Source organism: Podarcis vaucheri (genome assembly GCF_965113315.1).
Source record: "Podarcis vaucheri genome assembly, chromosome: 13".
NCBI classification, from domain to species: domain Eukaryota; kingdom Metazoa; phylum Chordata; class Lepidosauria; order Squamata; family Lacertidae; genus Podarcis; species Podarcis vaucheri.
This window is the reverse complement of record NC_138751.1, coordinates 26,544,424-26,564,198: the sequence shown is the minus strand read 5'-3', so window position 1 is coordinate 26,564,198 and position 19,775 is coordinate 26,544,424. Positions and strand designations below refer to the sequence as shown.

Here is a 19,775-nt window from a genome sequence, read left to right as displayed (position 1 = left end):
GGCAACCATGTGATTCGTGTTGGAACAAACTTTGATCACTCAGGTAAGGCCTCAGCATCAGCTTAAAATAGACTGAAGCTCATTTTACTCTCCTCAACTGCTGTTAAAGAGCAATGCATTACTTTGTATTTTGTATTGTTTCTATGTAAATATTTTAAGGCTGTTTCCAGTAAATCTTTGAAACTCATTCTTGTGGTGGAAAGCTATTATTTATTTATTTATACCCTCTCTTTTTCCTTGATGGGATTCAAGGCATCTTATTAAAACGAGAACTGCTGAAAGTATAAAAGCATAATTTTGTATGTCTCTTTAAAATGGGTTACTTGAAAACAAAAATCTTTTGATATGTCATTTATATTACCCTATGAATTACAGTGATTTCCGCATCAAATATTCAAGTCTTAATTTTTTCTAGATATCATCTGATTTATTTAGATGCAACTGAAAAGCAATAAGAAACAAGGAAATAAAACAGAGTCCATAACATTCATCCTCTTGTACTTTAATAATGAAGATATATGAGTTTTATTTGCTATATTGTTTCTACCTATATAACCATAGCTGGAAACATCCTCATTATTATTCTAGTGATTCTTGATCAGCATCTTCACACACTCATGTATTTCTTCCTGGGAAATCTCTCCTGTCTGGAGACTTGCTATAGCTCAACTCTCATGCCAAAGATACTGGTCACTTTTCTGACTGGAGGCAGAACCATTTCTATCAATGGATGCTTTGCACCACTATGTTTATTTGGGCTTCTTGCAACTTCAAAATGCTGCAGAACCCCTCACAGAAGGAGCCGCCTCAGAACAATGGCATTCACCATATATCAACATCCCATGGGAAAGCATTAGTCATTAGCAACTGTGAGGAGCACCATCATCATCAGTGCCACTGGGAAGCCAAGCTAGTGTTCTAGAAGCTTATTTATAATCCCTGAACAAAAAGTCCAAAATGGGTGTGCCATTTTTGCCACGTACAAAGGTGGAAACTAATTGGGTTGGATATGTTTTGGCTCATTCTTAATTAAATTTCTGTGCTCAGAGAATGTATCTCTATCTATAGATGGACATTTCTATTAATAATGTTTATATCCCACCCTTCATGAATATAGATAGCAGGTGATATTTGGCTTGAACAGTCATGTGAAGTCACCTGAAGTCTGAGGACATACAGTCCAGAAATAGGTCTACCATGTTATTTTATATTTCTGTGAAAATTAGGCATAGTTATATTATGATAACATTGGTTCTCCTGACTGGAGGGCTGCCATTTTAAATATGTGAGAGACATAAGAAGATGATATCTGTTCATTCTTTCATCCTCAGTGTTTATGCTCTGCCTCTCTCTCCTACCTGATCAATAGTCTCCCTTGAATAGAAACTTCATTTGCAATCAACAATGGCTCTTGGGGGCTTTTGTGTTCTGCTTGGCTTTCCCCACTGAGAATAAAAGAATAATGCAATTAACCTGGCATATGAGAGAGAATGTGTCTGTGAGACTGTGCAGATACAAATATAAATACAAATGAATATATTCAGTGTTTCGTAGCCTTCTTCTTAATAGTTTGGACATATCAATGGGTAAGCCAGAAATACATCACCTGGAGTTACAAACATCATGAAAGAAAGAACCTTCTAGAAATGGATGTGAAAAAGCAGGTACACTCAGATTTTAGGTAAATTGCTTAAAGTAGATTTTTAAAAATTCTACTCCTTCCAGGGATTTTTTTGACTCATTTAGGATCTTATTGAAGATTCCTCAGTGGGAACAATCTTTAATGAGAAGAGCAGCAATGTTTGGCATGTTTTCCTGAAATCCAGCTGTCCCCATTATTACTGCTCTTCCCTGCAATGCACCCCATGTTCTCCCATCAATATCATGCTTTCATAATTCTTATTTTGATTCTATTATGTTTTCCACTGTTTATGAGAAGGGAACTCAATTATGCATTTAAAAAAAAATACCATAAAACATTGTTCAAAAGATGGATACAGTATCTGACATGAACATTTACCGTATGTTTTGGATTGCTGTTGACTAATTCCTTAAGAGTCCTTGACTCAGTATATTATTTGTTAGTTGTAGAAGACATGACTCCCTTTCTGCAGCCAATATAAAACCATTTACTTTGCAGTTTTGCACCCATGGTGAAACGTCCTTGCCATTACACCTGGGTAATTGAAACTACAGCACCAGCCACAGGAATTCTGTTTATTTTTCTTGAAACTGTGATACCTTTTATTTTCGACAGCAGCACAGACCTGAAAATCCCATCCATGGCAAAAGCTACTATCTACCTGCTCTTTTCACCACACTGCGGGTTAGATTTCTAGTTTAAAGGAACTGAGGCTATGATTTTTTTTTAAAAAAAGGAGGGGATAATAATCAGCAGCCAAAACATTTAGACTAACATTGGCTCAAAACTTCTATCATGAATCTTCCTTACATTGCACACACCTCCTTTTTCTTTTACACCAGGCATAGGCAAACTGTTTTGGAACTACAATTTCCATCATCCCTAGCTAACAAGACCAGTGGTCAGGGATGATGGGAATTGTAGTTCCAAAACATCTGTAGAGCCAGAGTTTGCCTATGCCTGTTTTAGACCTTACACCCATCCAACCTATCTATATTTGCTATGAAGTGCACACCTGTTTCCACATGTCTCAAGTTGCTTCTAGATGACTTAGAATCAAGAGTCATCTTGATTGTTTTGCAAAAAGTTTGCAGAGAGGATAGGCAGCATCAGGGAAGTTACACAATGTTGCAATTGTTATTCCACACATTTAAGAGCAGTTCCCCTTATTGTGGATTTGTGGGGAGCCAGATATGTTGCACAACAGCACAAGCCATTTCTTTCTTTTTTACTTTTGCACCCTGAATTTGCCAGTCAGTGATTGAATCCCACCCCCAAATAATGGCAGTTTGAAAGTGCCCATCTTCAGAGTCAAGAATTTTCTGCAGATTTTCTGCAGCCCATAAGAAGTGAACAAACATATTACATAGCAACTTGTCAAGAGATGCAGCAAAACCAAGGCAAGTGCTGATTTAAAATGGCCCTGCTAAAAAAGATGTGTATATGGCACAATGGTGTATGTGTGTTGAGTGATGGTTGCTTAATTCTTGTGTGGGGATGGGGGTGGGTGGAAACCTATTTTTTTCAATTACTCAGTATATTACTTCCTATCTATAGATGCAGCATTTGAAAAACTCAGAATGGCAAAACGGAACAGGTATCACTGAAATCATTCTCCTGGGATTTAGGAATGTTGAGAACTTGAATATACTCCTCTTTTTGTTATTTCTAGTCATCTATATTGTGACTCTGTCTGGTAATCTCCTCATAGTTGTACTTGTCATGGCTGAGCAGCACCTTCACACTCCCATGTATTTCTTTCTGTCAAATTTGTCCTTCGTGGAGATATGCTACACCTCGACTATCTTACCAAGAATGCTGAACAGTTTTCTTACAGGGGACAAAACCATTTCTTTTGTGGGCTGCATCCTACAGATGCATATATTTTCCACCTTGGGAGCTACTGAATGTTACCTCTTGGCAGTGATGTCATATGATCGCTACCTAGCCATATGTAGACCATTGCATTATGTCATGCTTATGGACAACAGAACATGCATCCTGCTGGTTTCAGTATCCTGGTTAATTGGGTCGCTACTTATAACCATCTTAACATCTTTGTTGACCCAGCTCACTTTCTGCAGTCAATATCAAATTGACCATTTCTTTTGTGATTTTACACCTGTAGTAAGACTGTCTTGCAGTGATACCCGGGTTATTGAAACTGCAGCATTCATAACATCATCCATCGGAATTCTACCCACATTTCTCATAACTGTAACATCTTACATTTTTATCATCAGTACAATCCTAAAAATCCCATCTGTGACTGGGAGGCAAAAGGCCTTTTCTACTTGCTCTTCTCATCTCACTGTTGTTTCGGTTTTCTATGGATCTTTAACCTTTGTCTACATCTTACCAACAAGTGGTAAATTCAAAGATCTAAATAAGGTTTTCTCCTTCTTGTACACAATTCTAACTCCAATGGCTAATCCCTTCATATACAGCCTAAGGAACAAAGATGTAAAGGATATTCTTAGAAAAGCATTGTGCCAATTTGGGTTTTGTTCCTGTATTCATTGATATCGGAGAATACCAGAAATAAGCACTGGTGCAATTGCTGTTTGGACATTGTGGATTCCAATCCCCTCCCTGCATCACCCTGATTCAATACTGTTGCTTGGATTAGTAAAGCTGCTGTTGACTTGAATTTTCAGAAGATCGTTCAATTGGTTGATCTGTAACCAATCCAAGTCTGAGTTGTTTCTATTTCCTCTCAGTTTTTAGTATGCTACTATATTGTCTTCATTGTAAAAATGGTTTAAGGTGTAAGTTTAATACGCATAAAATGCATTTTTTTTGTAGGCATTGTGTTTGAAAACATTTTACAAGATAAGTTTGCATTAGGCACAAGTAGCAAACTCTGATGCTGATGGAAGGAAGTTGCTTAGGATCTATCTGGCACTAGAAAAAGGAAAGTTTTTGGAACTGTATGAAGGACTTAAAAGAAGATGGGACCACATCGCTTGCTGTTAAAGAGCTATGTGTTACTTTGTATTTTGTTATGTTTCTTTGTGAATATTATAAGGCTGTGTCCAGTAAAGCTTTGAAACCCATTCTTGTGGTGGAGAGCTATTCTTATCTATCTATCTATCTATCTATCTATCTATCTATCTATCTATCTATCTATCTGATCTCCCAACTCACTTACTTAGCTCTTCCTCATCCAGCCAGTCCCTGACACAAAGATTCAAATGGAACAAAGTTGTATGTCCATATTTAGCCAGCCAATGGCCATGTGACTTTATAATGTAGTATTTCATCTATCCTCCAATTTGGCGGCTTTCTTTTTGCCATGGCAAAGACCAAACTAACTAGTAATCAAGTAAAAAGCATGGAAATAAAATCAATAAGACTACAAAGAAAGACCAACACTACTAGACATAAACTAGTCCTAATGGAGAGAGAATGAAATTTCTAATTGGCATGCTGAATAGTGGTCCTGTATGAACATGGTGCAGCCCTGGAAGTCTCACTATGCTAGCCTAGAAGGATCATTCATGTCATATAAACCAGTATTCCAATTTATATTATGGAGAATGAAATGGGCAGATATCACTTAGTCAGAATACAGAATCTCGGCTTTGGATAACCCAGAAAGGTTTTTATAAATTATGAGTTCTAACAGATTTTTTTTTTTTTTGGTAGTATGCATACTTATGGATTTCTAAACTGTCCTTGAGCTTAAGATATCACAGGGTTCCCTTGAGTTAAACAAATCCATCAGGGATTTGCCAGGAAGGAAGTTATGGATATAGTGTTAGGAGAACCACTAATTTCCCTTATGATTTAGGCATTGACTTTTCTGTGTCAATTTCCCATTGAGATTTTGCAAGCAGATTAATAGAGTTGGATGCTTACATAAACTATGGAATGGTTGCATCTTGCAAGAGCTGACAAATATCAAGAAGAAATGCATCAAAATTTTCAGTGCAGCATCAGATTTTCAAGACTTCAGGGAAATCCTCCAGATGTATACTTGAAACTACTAGATGCAGAACAGTTGCTAACAAGACATACATTCAAGATCTGACATGTGTTGGTCGTGCAGAAATGATGCTTGTGCAATTTTTTCTGTGAGACACATTTTGGTGTGATGCAGAGAGGAAAACCCATAATTCTTCAAGAATCTGGTTTGTTCTGGCTTTAAGGTAAGGAGCACAGTCAACTATTTAAGCGCAATCCTATAATGTGTCTAATCAGTAGTAAATTCAACTAGTTTCACTGGCGCTTACTCTCAGTTAAGCCAATATAGGATTTCAGCTTCCCTCCCTTCAAAATAGCTCTGAGAAACGAAAACAAACAAATACCTGGGAGTATTTACCATGTGGCTCTAATATTTGGCCTCTGGGAGGCATAGTTAAAATATTTTAATATTATATCATATTTTAACATACAAGACACATATGGTTGGGAAAGGGTGTACCAGAAATGTGCAGGATCAGATCCCCCCCACTTACCAGTTTTTAAGCAATGGGATCTAATTGTGCTCCTTTGTGAGCAGATTCCCTATATGGAAAGGAAACTGCTCACAAAAGAAAAGCAACCAGTACTGAACAGCTTCCAGATTTCCTGGTTGAGAGCTGTTAAATGGGAAGATCCAATTCTGTGCAGTCCTGCTTCTAGGGTCAGCAAGAAGTAGAGGCCTGGCAGGAAAAGTTAGAGGTTGGGAAGGAAAGGGATCCACCTGCATCCATACCTTGTCCCTTGAAGATGCAGCTGCCCAGTAGGTCCCTCCATTTTATGCTTCCTCCTCCTCCTTTCTCATACTTGCCTATCCTTCCTGCCTGAATTCTCACACCCTGCTGTTCAGGTTTTAATTTAAGAAGCCCAGGCAACTCTTTCACCATGAACCTAAATATGTCCAATCAGCTGCAATCTTTGGCTCCCAGATAGAGCCAATTTGCCTTGGGTCAACCTGGAAACTACTTACCCCTGCTGCATTTAACAAAGAGTCAACATACAGCTTAAAAATGCAGTCAGGAATGAAAGCACCAGCACTGTGAAGGATCAGATTCTCCCACTTCCTAGCTATTAAGCAGGAGGAGTCAATCATGTAGGTGCTGTTCCTTCACAAGCAGCTTCCCTACAAGCAAGGCAAGCCTCTCACAAAAAAACTAGTGATCAGCACTGTGCGAGGTTAAAATTTCCTGGTTAAGAGCTCATAAGAGAGAGAGTTTGATCCTGTGCTATGCCACTTTAGAGGGCAGGAAGGAGGAGAGGCCAAGCAGGAAGATACCTCACACAGATACATTCTCTGTCAAGAATGTAGCTGCCAAATGGTTTTGGTTTTTTTGCTCTTTCTCTTTTTTCTACCTCATGACAGTCTCTCTTTCCTGCCTGAAACTCCACTCCCTGACAGCCCAGGACAAAGGGATCCACAGTTTCCCCAACCCAACTCAGCTGAAGCTTGGATCTCTCCAAATAGGTCATATTTAGCTCAGAATTTAAATCTCAGTCCAATCCTTTACACAGCCCTAGTCATTACCATTGTAATTCAATTTGTGTTTCACTTAATGTGAACCTCTGTTATATACACTGCTATTTGTTCTAGAAAAAGGGGTGCCAGAACTCACCATGAATGTCTCCCTTGCTGTCTTATAATGGCAATGGGGCCCACCTGAGAGGGGCCGGAACTGAGTTCCAGTGACTTCTGGTTGACAAAACCCCCTGGTCATATATACATGTCAATGTTTTTCTCAATATTGTCTGTTCCCCTGCCCCCCAGATGTCAATGAAGAACAATGAGGAAGATGGAAATCAAACAGAGCACATAACATTCATCCTATTGGACTTTAATAATGAAGATCTGCAGGTTTTATTTTCTGTGTTGTTTCTACCTATCTACCTTGTGACCATGGCTGGAAACATCCTCATTATTCTATTAGTGGTGAATAATCAGCACCTCCACACACCCATGTATTTCTTCCTAGGAAATCTCTCCTGCCTGGAGACTTGCTATAGCTCAGCCATCATGCCGAGGATGCTGGTCAGTTTTCTGACTGGAGACAGAACCATTTCTGTTCATGGATGCTTTGCACAGCTGTATTTCTTTGGGTGTCTTGCAGGAACAGAATGTTACTTCCTAGCAGTGATGTCATATGATCGGTATTTAGCAATTTGCAAGCCACTGCATTATGTAATGCTCATGAATGGAAGAATTTGCATCATGCTTATTGTTGGATCATGGGTCAGTGGATCATTGGGTATTAGTGTCCTAATATATTTGGTATCTCAACTAAGATTCTGTGGGCCCAACAAAATCAATCATTTTTTCTGTGATTTCACCCCCATGGTAAGACTTTCCTGCAATAAGACAGATTTGGTTGAACAGACAGCCTTCATTGTCTCCTCTTTAGCCACACTACCTCCTCTTCTAATAACTGTGTCATCTTATGTGTGCATTATCAAAAGCATTTTAAGAATCCCATCCACCATTGGTAAACAAAAGGCATTCTCTACATGTTCCTCTCACCTGACTGTGGTTGCTTGCTTCTATGGTTCGCTGATGATAGTCTATGTCTTACCAAACATGAGTTCCTTAATGGACCTGAAGAAACTATTATCTTTGTTGTACACTATGCTCACCCCTCTGGTCAATCCCCTTGTGTACAGTCTGAGGAACAAAGAAGTAAAAGATGCAGCAAAGAAAACTTTCAAGCTGCTTCAGAGAGCTCACTAAATTTCTGGTAAAAATGTGGAGTAGACCACTGCTACTATTGGCTTTATGATGTCAATGTTTTACTGGGACAGATTCTGATTAATTAACATATTTTGCCCCTTACTTCTTTATCAAAGCAGGAGTTCGACCTTGTATGAATTATATAGCTTAGCTTCATATTGGTATTGAGTCCAGCATCAAGAGAAAGGATTATAGAATTAATCCTTTGGTTTATTCTTGTGGTTTATCCTTGTGGTTGTGATTTACAACAAGAGAAACCTCGCATTGCATCATAAAACTATCTAAAAAGAAAAGAGGAATCTGAATCATATGTTGTCAGCCCATTGTTCCACTGTGTTGCCAATACTGACTGATGGCAGCTCTCCAGAATTTCAGGCAGGACTCTCTGCAAGACTTACGAGCAGATGCCTGGAACTACTTGGGATTTCCTGCGAACAACCACTGAACTATGGTCCTCCCCAAAATGCAAATTATACACCTAACTGCAACATTTTAAAAAGTAGCTGTCTTTCAAAATCAGCACATCTCCAAATTTTGCCATGCAGGCCTTTCAGCAAGTAATATGTACAAAAGACATACACTAGTAAAATTAAGATGGAAAGGTTTGTTATATTAGGGGAAAGTGCTTTGCAAAAATATGTTACATCAGAGAAGATTGTATGCAAAAAAGTGTTTATTTAGAGAGAGTCAGACTACAATTCTTAAGCATTTTCATGATTACATATTATTTGTTCTGCTTTTAAAATACAAACTGCCTTGGCCACTGGAGTTAAGAATGGAAAAATGAGAAACTGAGAGAAACCAAAACTGAATGTTTTGCTCATTCCTCTTCACAGTGCTGGGGCAGGTGGAGCTGATGAACATGAAAATCACTATCTCTTTGGTCATCTCATCATTTTCTGAGTGAAAAGGGAGTACAGTAGTATGAACCCTATTATCTGCATGGATTATCTGAAGAGAAGGGCTTTGTGTGTAAGAGGCTGTGTATGTGTGGCAAATATTTTCACTCCTGAACACATTTTTGCATCCATTTTTGCTGGTTTCAGAGACAATGGAACAGGCACTATAATTGATCCTCCTTAGCCCAATTCAACATGGAAATAAAAAATCATTTTTCTATTTTTTATCATCCTTCTTAGACAGACCAGACTTGCATATGTGACTGACCGCTACTCCCCATTTCCTGTCTTGAACCAATACACTTATTCTTCCTTCATATTGTATGTTTTAATCAATCTTAAACAAAGCTTAAACAAATTTGATGGGGGGGAAATGAGCTCAAACAAATTTAGCTTAAAGAAGTTGTGTTCACAGCAGTGGTGGAGTGTAAGGTACCACTGCCTGGGGCAGGTGCACAGGGTGCCCTCCCCAAGGGGACAACACCCTCCCCAAGGGGACAAGGTGAAGAGGGAGCTTGCTATTCACAAAACAATTTTTTATGTTTTTATGTTATCCTCATTACTAGAGAACTGGGAGTTTCTTTGATCTCAACAAATCCATCAGTGATTTGCCAGGAAAAAGCTTTGACATTAGAAACACTAATAATTTCCCTCTTGAGTCAGGTGTCTCCTCTGTGTTCATTTTCCTTTGAGATTTTACAAGCAGATGGATAGATGTGAATATTAACTTAAGCTATAGATTGATGATATTCAGCAGTAGCTAACCCATATCCACATATCCATAATCCACATTTTCAAAGCAGCACTAGATGGCCACAAAATCTTCCAGATATATATTGAAAAATACTGGATGTAGGACTGTTACTAGCAGGACATACATTAAGTTGATGCCTGTGGAAATAATGATACTTGTGCAATTATTTCCATGATCTACAATTTTGGGTAAATCAGAGGAAAACTCAGAATTCATCTGGAATCTGGTGAATTCTGGCTTTAAGGTAAGGAGCACATGAAACTCTTCCAGGCAAAATCCTCTATAAGTTTCTTCAATAATATGTTTCGCTAACTGCAGTGAGACTTACCCCAAGTTAAGTGAGCATAGGATTTCTGTGTTTTGTTTTGTTTTTTTAAAAAAGAAAAACCTATAGTTCTCAGAAACTAAGGAATATACTTCCCCAAAAGCTTTATGCAGCCCCTCCCATCCACTTAGTGGCTCAGATGGTTCTGGATTTGTCTTTGGATTAGAAGCTCTACTGACTGTTGCACAAATTGACATTGAATTCAAAGTGATTTGCTTAAGAGTAGATATGTATTGGATTGGATTATGCTGTAAGTGTGTCAGAGATTTGACTATAAAAATAGCAGCGGATAGCTTGTGTCAATGATATCATATTTGGATCGCTGTGGTCAGTGCTGTGATGTAACCCAATACAGAGAGTTTTGTTTGCTTAAATGCGGGTTGAGTACAAGCTACCGTCCTTTAGCATGTCATTGATATAATCCTATGAATTAAAGTGAATCCAGAATCAAATGCTCAAGTCGAATTCTTTCCTAATAATGTCTTATTTATTTAGATGCAACTGAAAAACAGTGATAGAGATGGAAATCAAACAGAGACCATAATGTTTATCCTCTTGGACTTTAATAATGAAGATCTGTGGGTTTTATTTTCCATACTGTTTCTGCCTATATTGCTACTCTCCATTTCCTGTTTAGAACTAGTACCCTTATGCTTCCTGTTATATATAAATAAACCCTTCACATTGTATGTTTTAATCAATCTTAAACAAAGCATAAACAATTTAGCTTAAACAAATTGTGTTCACAGCAGTGCCGGAGAATAAGGTCCGACTGCCTGGGGAGGCACATGGGGTAATCCCCCCCAAGGCGACAAGGCACAGAGGGAACCTGCTGCAGCTTGCTTTGCAAAGTGATTGTGCTGCTCCTCATTACTAGATAACTGGGTGTTTCTTGGATCTCAACAAATCCATCAGTGATTTCCCGGGAAGAAAGCTATTACAGTAGACATAGGAGTGCCACTAATTTCCCTCATGAATCGGGTGTCTCCTCTGTGTTCATTCTCCTTTGAGATTTTACAAACAGATGGATAGACGTGAATGTTAATATAAGTTATATATTGATGGCATTCAGCAATAGTTGACCCATATCCACAAGAGATGTATCCACATTTTCAGAGCAGCACTAGATGGTCACAAAATCTTAGTGATATATATTGAAACATACTGGATGATACTAGCAAGACATATATTAAGTTGATGCCCTTTGGAAATAAATAACGATACTTGTGAAATATTTCCATGACCTATGATTCTGGGTGATACAGAGGAAAACTCAGAATTCATCAAGAATCTGGTGAATTCTGGCTTCAAGGTAAGGGGCACATGAAACTCTTCCAGGCAAATCCTCTATAGGTTTTTTTCAATAGTAAATTCTGCTAACAGCATTGAGACTTAGCCCAAGTTAAGTGAACATAGGATTTCAGCTTTTTTATGATTATTATTTAACTCTCAGAAACATAAACCTCCCCGAAAGCTTTATGCAGCCCCTATCATCCACCCAGTGGCTTAGATTGTGCTAGATTTGTTTTTGGATTAGAAGCTCTACCGACTGCTGCACAAATTGACATTGAATTCAAAGTCATTTGCTTAAGAGTAGATAAGTATTGTACAGTATTGGATTACTCTGTAAATGTGCCAGAGATTTAATTCTAAAAATAGCAGTGAATAGCATGCATCAATCATATCATAGCTGAATCATTGTCAATGTTGTTATGTATCCCGAAACAGAAATACAGTCATACCTCGTGTTGCGAATGCTGCGGGTTGTGTGTTTTTGGGTTTCGGGCACGCCAAACCCGGATGCACCGGAATGGATTACTTCCAGATTTCGGCAATCACACATGCGCAGATACTCTAAATGTCACTTTTCGCATGTGCAAAACTGCCGAATCGCATCACATGTGTGCGCAGACACAGCAATGCGGGTTGCGAGTGCTGTGGGTTGCGAACGTGCCTCCCGCATGGATCACATTCGCAACCCAAGGTTCCACTGTAGAGAATTTTGTTTGCTTAAATGCGGGTTGTGTACAAACCCCCAGCCTTTTGCATGTCATTGATATAATCCTATGAATTAAAGTGAATTCAGCATCAAATACGCAACTCTAATTCTTTCTTGATATTGTCTTATTTATATAGATGCAACTGAAAAACAATGATATAGATGGAAATCAAACAGAGCCCATAATGTTTATCCTCTTGAACTTTAAGAATGAAGATTTGTGGGTTTTATTTTCCATACTGTTTCTGCCTATTTACCTTGCAACCATAGCTGGGAACATCCTCATTGTTATTCTAGTGATTCTTGATCAGCGTCTTCACACACCCATGTATTTCTTCCTGGGAAACCTGTCCTGCCTGGAGACTTGCTACAGCTCAACCATCATGCCAAGGATGCTGGTCAGTTTTCTGACTGGAGACAGAACTATTTCTATTAAAGGGTGCTTTACACAGCTGTATTTCTTTGGGTCTCTTGCAGCTGCAGAATGTTACTTACTAGCAGTGATGTCATATGATCGCTATTTAGCAATATGCAGACCACTGCATTACGTGACGCTCATGGATGGCAGAATTTGCATCATGCTCATTGCTGGGTCTTGGATCAGTGGCTTTTTGGGTATGAACATTGTACTATATTTCGTATCTCAGCTGAGATTCTGTGGGCCCAACAAAATCAATCATTTTTTCTGTGATTTAACCCCCATGGTAAGACTTTCCTGCAATGACACTGATTTGGTTGAAAAGACTGCCTTCATTGTATCCTTTGTAGCCATACTACCCCCTCTTGTAATAACTGTGTCATCTTATGTTTGCATTATCAAAAAAATTATAAGAATCCCATCTACCACTGGTAAACAAAAGGCATTCTCTACATGCTCCTCTCACCTGACTGTTGTCACTTGCTTCTATGGTTCACTGACGATAGTCTATGTCTTACCAAATATGAGTTCACTGAGTTATTTGAAAAAACTTTTTTCTCTGTTCTACACTCTGCTCACCCCACTGGTCAACCCCATTATATACAGTTTGAGGAACAAGGAGGTAAAGGATGCAGCAAAGAAAACTTTCAAGCTGCTTCACAGAACTGATTAGAATTCAGGTCAAAAAGTGTGGAGAACATTGATTGCATTGTCTTCACAATATGAATGCTTACAAAAACAGGTCATTAATGTAATTAATTAATGTATTTTGCCTCTGCCTTGTCTATCAAGGAAGGAATTTGAAAAAATAATAATTTTGTTTTACATGAATTTTACAGTTTGGTTTCATATTGGTTATTGAATGCAGCATTGTTGTGTTTTGCAATGAAAGAAAGAAACAATCTCACAGCACGTCACAAAATTTCCCAGAAATAACAAAGGAAGGAGACCAATATAGAGTCCAAAGTTTCAGGCACTATGGTGGTTCCCAAATATGTAACATATAACTCTAGAATTCTAAATGCCGATCATATGTGATGCTATTCAAGCTGGCTTTGGGCAGCTAAGAAACAGGAAGTTTAGGGGCATAGACAGATTGCTGTTGACTTTTTGACTGCAGGAAGGATCAATGTGTAATTCCAAGCAAGCAACAAATGCACATCATTTGTTGACAATATGTGTGGTCAGAAAGGGTAAGGTCTGTCAACTGTTAAGTGTAAAACAAAAGAGAAGAATTAGTATGAATAAGAACTTTTAAGTGATTCTGAAATAATACAATAATCTTTCATAACAAAATACACAGGCACCTAACCTACACATATCAGAGAAGTAACTGAGAAGTCATATAATGTGAGAGCATGCAAATGGTTGAAAAAATGAAAAATAGGTGGTTCGGAAAATGGAAGGGAAATTGCTATAGACTTAAAAAGAGTGCTGATGGATAATACCAAACTCCTTGTTGACAATGGGTTCAAGAGTCTGTTCCCTCCATTCTGTTAGGCTAAGGAACACACACACACACACACACACACACACACACACACAGGCTTTGAACTATTCACAGGCACTTTATGGAAATTCTTAATGGACTTCTAAGAATTGGGGGTTTTGGAGTTAGGGAAGAGGTGGATGAAACCCAAATTTGAAGGTTTGATCCAAGACCTGAAGAAATTAATTTCTGGCCCTCAAATGTCCTACAATTTTGGTGAGGGAATAATTCATTTTGATTCTCATTTCAATGTGAATTTACCAAATTCACCCTTTCTGAAATAATACATGAACCACAACATTGCCGTCTTTAAAAATCCTCCCTTCTATGAATTTTCCAATGCACTTCTGACGTCACATAATGTATACAAGAAGGCGTATATTATGAAAATATGCATTATGTTAGGGGTAATTTATTTGCAAATATGTGTATGTTGGAGATAATTGCATAGAAAAATGTTTGTATTTTGAGTAATTCTCAATAATTTTAAGAAGAGCCTGCTGCGTCAGGCCTTTGGCATCTAGTCCGGCATCCTGTTCTCACGATGGCCAACCAGATGGCTGCAGGAATCCACCAAGCAAGATTCAAGCACAACAGCATTCACCTCACCTATGGTTTCCAGCAAGTGGTATTCAGAAACATTGCTGCCTCCAATTGTGAAAGGCAGAGCATGAATTTGTCTCATTCTCTTCTAAAGCCATCCATGTTGGTGGGTATCATCACATCCTGTGGAAGCAGGCAACTACGCACTGCATAAAGAAGTGATTTCTTTTATTTCTCCTCAATCTTAAAACAACCAGTTTCATAGCATGTCCACAAGTTCTATTGTCAATAAGACTTCTTAAAATTAAATTGTAAACTGATGTGGAATTTTGGAGAACTGAAGCTATGACTGGGAAATTGAGAAACTGTGACTGAATGATGTTTATTCCCAGTTATGGTGCTGCAGTAGATGAAACCCACTACTGTGATGGTGGTGGAAATAATTTCCTATCTGATAATCAACTCCCTCTTTCCATGAGCACAAACAGGGCAATAACTTCCTTCCTCGGATTATCTGCATGGATTATCTGAAGGTACGGGCTGTGTGTATGCTATATGTATGTTTGAACAATAGTGTAGGGTTTTTTGGGGGGGGGTATGAATAGTGGCAAGTAAAATTAATAAAAAGGCAAAGCAAATATCTTAAACATGCAGAATGATCAGTAGCTTCTGCCTGGTTTGAGCAACCTGGCTTGCATAAAAAATAACAGATCTCACATAGATGGAATCCTGATCTAAATTGGATGATGTGAGTTTTGAACAGATTTCTTCATGGAATTCATTGCAGATCGCCCAAAAGAATATGCCAGAAGTCAAAGGGGAATCATTGATTTCCCTTGTGCTTTCTATTTTTTCTTCTCCATGTTCATATCCCAGTGAGATTTTTCAGACTTAGAACTGAGAGGTTAATTTATGCTAAAGATTATATTCAGTAATGGATGGCACCTCTGAAGAAGACAGCTATCTACATATTTATTATAACAGAAGATTCCAAAATCTTCAAGAAAATCTTTGAGATAGATGGATTTTTTGCAGGATTGTCCCTAGTTGGAGGATTGTCCCCTTTCATCATTTTGAGAGTTGTTATGTGCTAAAGAAGCTGTTTGGGCAATAAAGTCCATTATCCAGATTTTTTTTTGTAATAGGAAAAACAAGAAGCAATCAAGTTTTGAGGGCATTCTGGCTTTAAGGTAATGACACCTGAAAACTCTTTATCACCTGATTCAGAACCAGACACATATATTTTCTCATATGTGAAGGTAAAGGACTGCTGACAGTCGCAAATGACTCTGGGGTTGCAGTGCTCATCTCGCTTTACTGGCCGAGGGAGCAGACGTTTGTCCGCAGACAGTTTTTCCGGATCATGTGGCCAGCATGACTAAGACACTTCTGGCAAACCAGAGCAGCATATAGAAACTCCGTTTACCTTCCCGCCGGAACAGAACGGTACCTATTTATCTACTTGTACTTTGACATGCTTTCAAACTGCTAGGTTGGCAGGAGCTGAGACCGAGCTCCAGCAAAGCGCTCTGATGGATTGTCTTCACTGAGACATAAAGGAAATAAGCCAAGATGCCACTGAAATTTGGAACTCACTTTCTGCTTTATTTTTGCCCCATATTGGGTGTACGATTCTTGCATTGCAGGGAGTTGGACTAGATGGCCCCCATGGTCACAACTAGAGTCAATTCTATGATTCTATGATTTCTTATGAGTCTGCAACTTATAATTTCCATGCAGAAAGTTAGCTAGTGTGCCCAAGGGTCCTAGTTTACATAGGTCCATCATTTATCTATTTGAAGGACACTCTGGTTCAAGGCTTAAGAATAAATGACTGTAAGAAGGGAGGACAGGAACTTTGAAGTAGCCCATGAGCACTTAGCTTCCAGAAAGTGGACCGTACAGAGATACTGGACACCTATTGATTCTTTCTCCATTCCTTTCAAAATTACATAGAAATTAGATTATGCAGTTTTAATGGAAATTTAGCCCCCCTTCTGTTCTCTTCTTTAGTGCTGCTTCACTGGCTACCTTAATAGACACCAGTAAAAGAATGCAAAAGCAGCAATGCTTCCCTGATTTGGATGCACCTATGCAAAATGCCCTCTGTGCAGTCCATTCTTAAAGTGGACTTTCTTTCCCCCGCTGACCTGCATCATTTCTCATCATTGACTATGCTGGTGGAAGGAGGGGGGAGCTGATAAGAATTAGAGTCCAACAACATCTGAAGAACAGACAATGGCTGCTTCGGATTTAGAACACTAGAAATATAACAGCAGGTTCTTTTCCCCAGGCCAACATGTACACATTTCACTATTTGGATTATTGTTTTCACTACTGTAATATACATAAAATGTGATTGTCTGAATTACATATCCTAAGCATGATTCCAAAGTGTAATACAGTGGTACCTCGGGTTACATACGCTTCAGGTTACAGACTCCACTAACCCAGAAATAGTACCTCGGGTTAAGAACTTTGCTTCAGGATGAGAACAGAAATTGTGCTCTGGAGGCACGGCAGCAGCGGGAGGCCCCATTAGCTAAAGTGGTGCTTCAGGTTAAGTACAGTTTCAGATTAAGAACAGACCTCTAGAATGAATTAAGTTCTTAACCCGAGGTACCACTGTATAATTCAATAGAGCTTATACCCTAATAAGTGTGTACAGCAATGCAACCATAATTAAAGATACACTCAAACATACTTTCATATCTTTGAGCATATGCTGAATTAAAACAACAAATGAATCAAATAGTTCAGCCTAAATATTTCTTAATTTTTATTGCAATTATTTAGATGAACTTAGATGTCAACTCAGAAGAGGAAAATCAAACAGCTCCTGTGGCATTCATCCTCTTGGACTTTAATAGTGAGGACTTACAGACATTGTTTTCCATACTTTTTCTTCCTATCTACCTTGTGACCATGGCTGGAAACATTCTCATTATTATTCTAGTAGTCCTCAATCAGCATCTTCACACACCCATGTATTTCTTCCTGGGAAACCTGTCATGCCTGGAGACTTGCTACAGCTCAACCATCATGCCAAGGATGCTGGTCAGTTTTCTGACTGGGGACAGAACCATTTCTATTAATGGATGCTTTGCCCAGCTGTATTTCTTTGGTTATCTCGCAACTACAGAATGCTATTTTCTAGCAGTGATGTCTTACGATCGCTATTTAGCAATTTGCAAACCATTGCATTATGCATTGCTGATGAATAGCAGAATCTGCATTATGCTAATCACTGCATCATGGATCAGTGGATCACTGATTATCAGTCTTATAATATTTTTGGTATCTCAACTAAGATTCTGTGGACCAAATGAAATCAATCATTTCTTCTGTGATTTGATCCCAATGATAAGACTCTCCTGTGATGATACGTATTTTGTTGAAATTGCATCCTTTATTGTCTCCTGTATAGGCATCCTGCCTTCCTTTCTAATAACACTTACATCTTATGCTTTCATCATCAAGAGCATTTTAAGAATTGCATCCACCACTGGTAAACAAAAGGCATTTTCTACATGTTCCTCTCACCTGACCGTGGTTGCTTGCTTCTATGGCTCCCTGATGATAGTCTATGTCTTACCAAACATGAATTCATTGAGCGACTTGAAGAAACTCTTTTCTCTGTTCTACACTTTGCTCACCCCACTAGTCAACCCCCTTGTATACAGTTTGCGGAACAAAGAAGTGAAGGAAGCCATAAAGAAAACACTCTTTAAAATGTTCAATAGAATTTATTAAAATTCAGAAGAAAAACCAGGATAACTCTTTTACCTCTAAAGTGTGGGAAACAAGGTGGAAACCTCTTTCCCCCCCCCCCATGATGTTGATGTTTTAAGCTATTGAATAAAGAAAGAAATCGTAATGCATTTTGTCAATGTTTGTTTCGGAGGCAAGGTCCAGAAATCAGTCTGTTTTGCAATCATATATGTAGACTTCCTGTTTGTGTTTAAAGGTAAAGGTACCCCTGCCCGTACAGGCCAGTCGTGTCCAACTCTAGGGTTGTGCGCTCATCTCACTTAAGAGGCCGGGAGCCAGCACTGTCCGGAGACACTTCGGGTCACGTGGCCAGCATGACGAAGCTGCTCTGGCGAGCCAGCACCAGTGCAGCGCACGGAAACGCCGTTTACCTTCCCACTATAAAGCGGTCCCTTTTTATCTACTTGCACTTAGGGGTGCTTTCAAACTGCTAGGTGGGCAGAAGCTGGGACCGAACGACGGGAGCTCACCCCACCGTGGGGATTCGAACCACCGACCATACGATCGGCAAGTCCTAGGCACTGAGGTTTTACCCACAGCGCCACCCGCGTGCCGCGTGTTTGTGTTTAAGTTGACAGAAATTCAAATTCTAACACAACTATCAGAAAACCTGTCAGCTCCATTATATATTTTTTTGTTTAGAAGCTTTCTATTCAAATCAGCATTCCACTGCCCACATTCATGGGATTGGTGAGCCTTTCAATTTTAGTTTATTTACTTTTCTCATCACCACCCCCCCACTCTTATATTCAGGTCTCCACCTCTCCACATTCATTTAAAAAAAAATGACAAAATTTTATCTGCATTTTATTAATTTCTCCTAGTACTCCCATTTTGTATGTGATCTGTCCTCTCTCCAGGAATGTTGCTACATCATACACATCTTAAGAAGCCATTCCATCATCTCCTTATAATAATTCTCATAAGGAAATGAAATGGGATTGCTTGCAGAACAGTAATTGGATAGGAAAGGCAACTTCAGAATTGTTTCTATGCCCACCCTTGACAAAAACTGGAGCTAGTTTGTCTTGTTACCAGATACTGATGGACATCATCCTTTGCTAGCAGGACCAGACATCAGGGATGACTGGAGTTGTAGTCCAACAACCTCTGGGGACCCAAGACTGAGAAAAGCTGATATTGACAGAGTGGTACTCTCCCTGCTGCCAGACATTTGAAACATACAAAAGGACAAAACAAATGAACATATATCAGCTAAAATCCTGAATCCTAGTCCAGATGGTGCAATGATT

General features: G+C 38.9%; 2 protein-coding genes and 1 pseudogene across 3 annotated transcripts; all 3 read left to right on the top strand.

The window, feature by feature from the left end:
* Window positions 1-1,646: 1,646 nt before the first annotated feature.
* Window positions 1,647-13,392, top strand: LOC309516582 (olfactory receptor 6B1-like; the record flags this gene model as incomplete). Its single annotated transcript, XM_082195343.1, has 3 exons — window positions 1,647-1,664; window positions 3,200-3,338; window positions 12,572-13,392. 3 exons carry the CDS (start codon window positions 1,647-1,649, stop codon window positions 13,390-13,392), a joined length of 978 nt encoding a protein of 325 aa, XP_082051469.1.
* LOC309517245 (olfactory receptor 11L1-like) lies at window positions 3,296-18,504 on the top strand (the record flags this gene model as incomplete). The annotated part of the gene is made up of 2 exons (XM_082196385.1): window positions 3,296-3,325; window positions 17,671-18,504. The coding sequence occupies exon 2, from the start codon at window positions 17,677-17,679 to the stop codon at window positions 18,502-18,504; it is 828 nt and encodes a 275-aa protein (XP_082052511.1). The 5' UTR covers window positions 3,296-3,325; window positions 17,671-17,676.
* On the top strand, window positions 7,327-8,324 carry LOC309517230 (olfactory receptor 6F1-like; annotated as a pseudogene). The gene has a single exon. The product of its transcript is annotated as an olfactory receptor 6F1-like (transcript).
* Window positions 18,505-19,775: the final 1,271 nt, after the last annotated feature.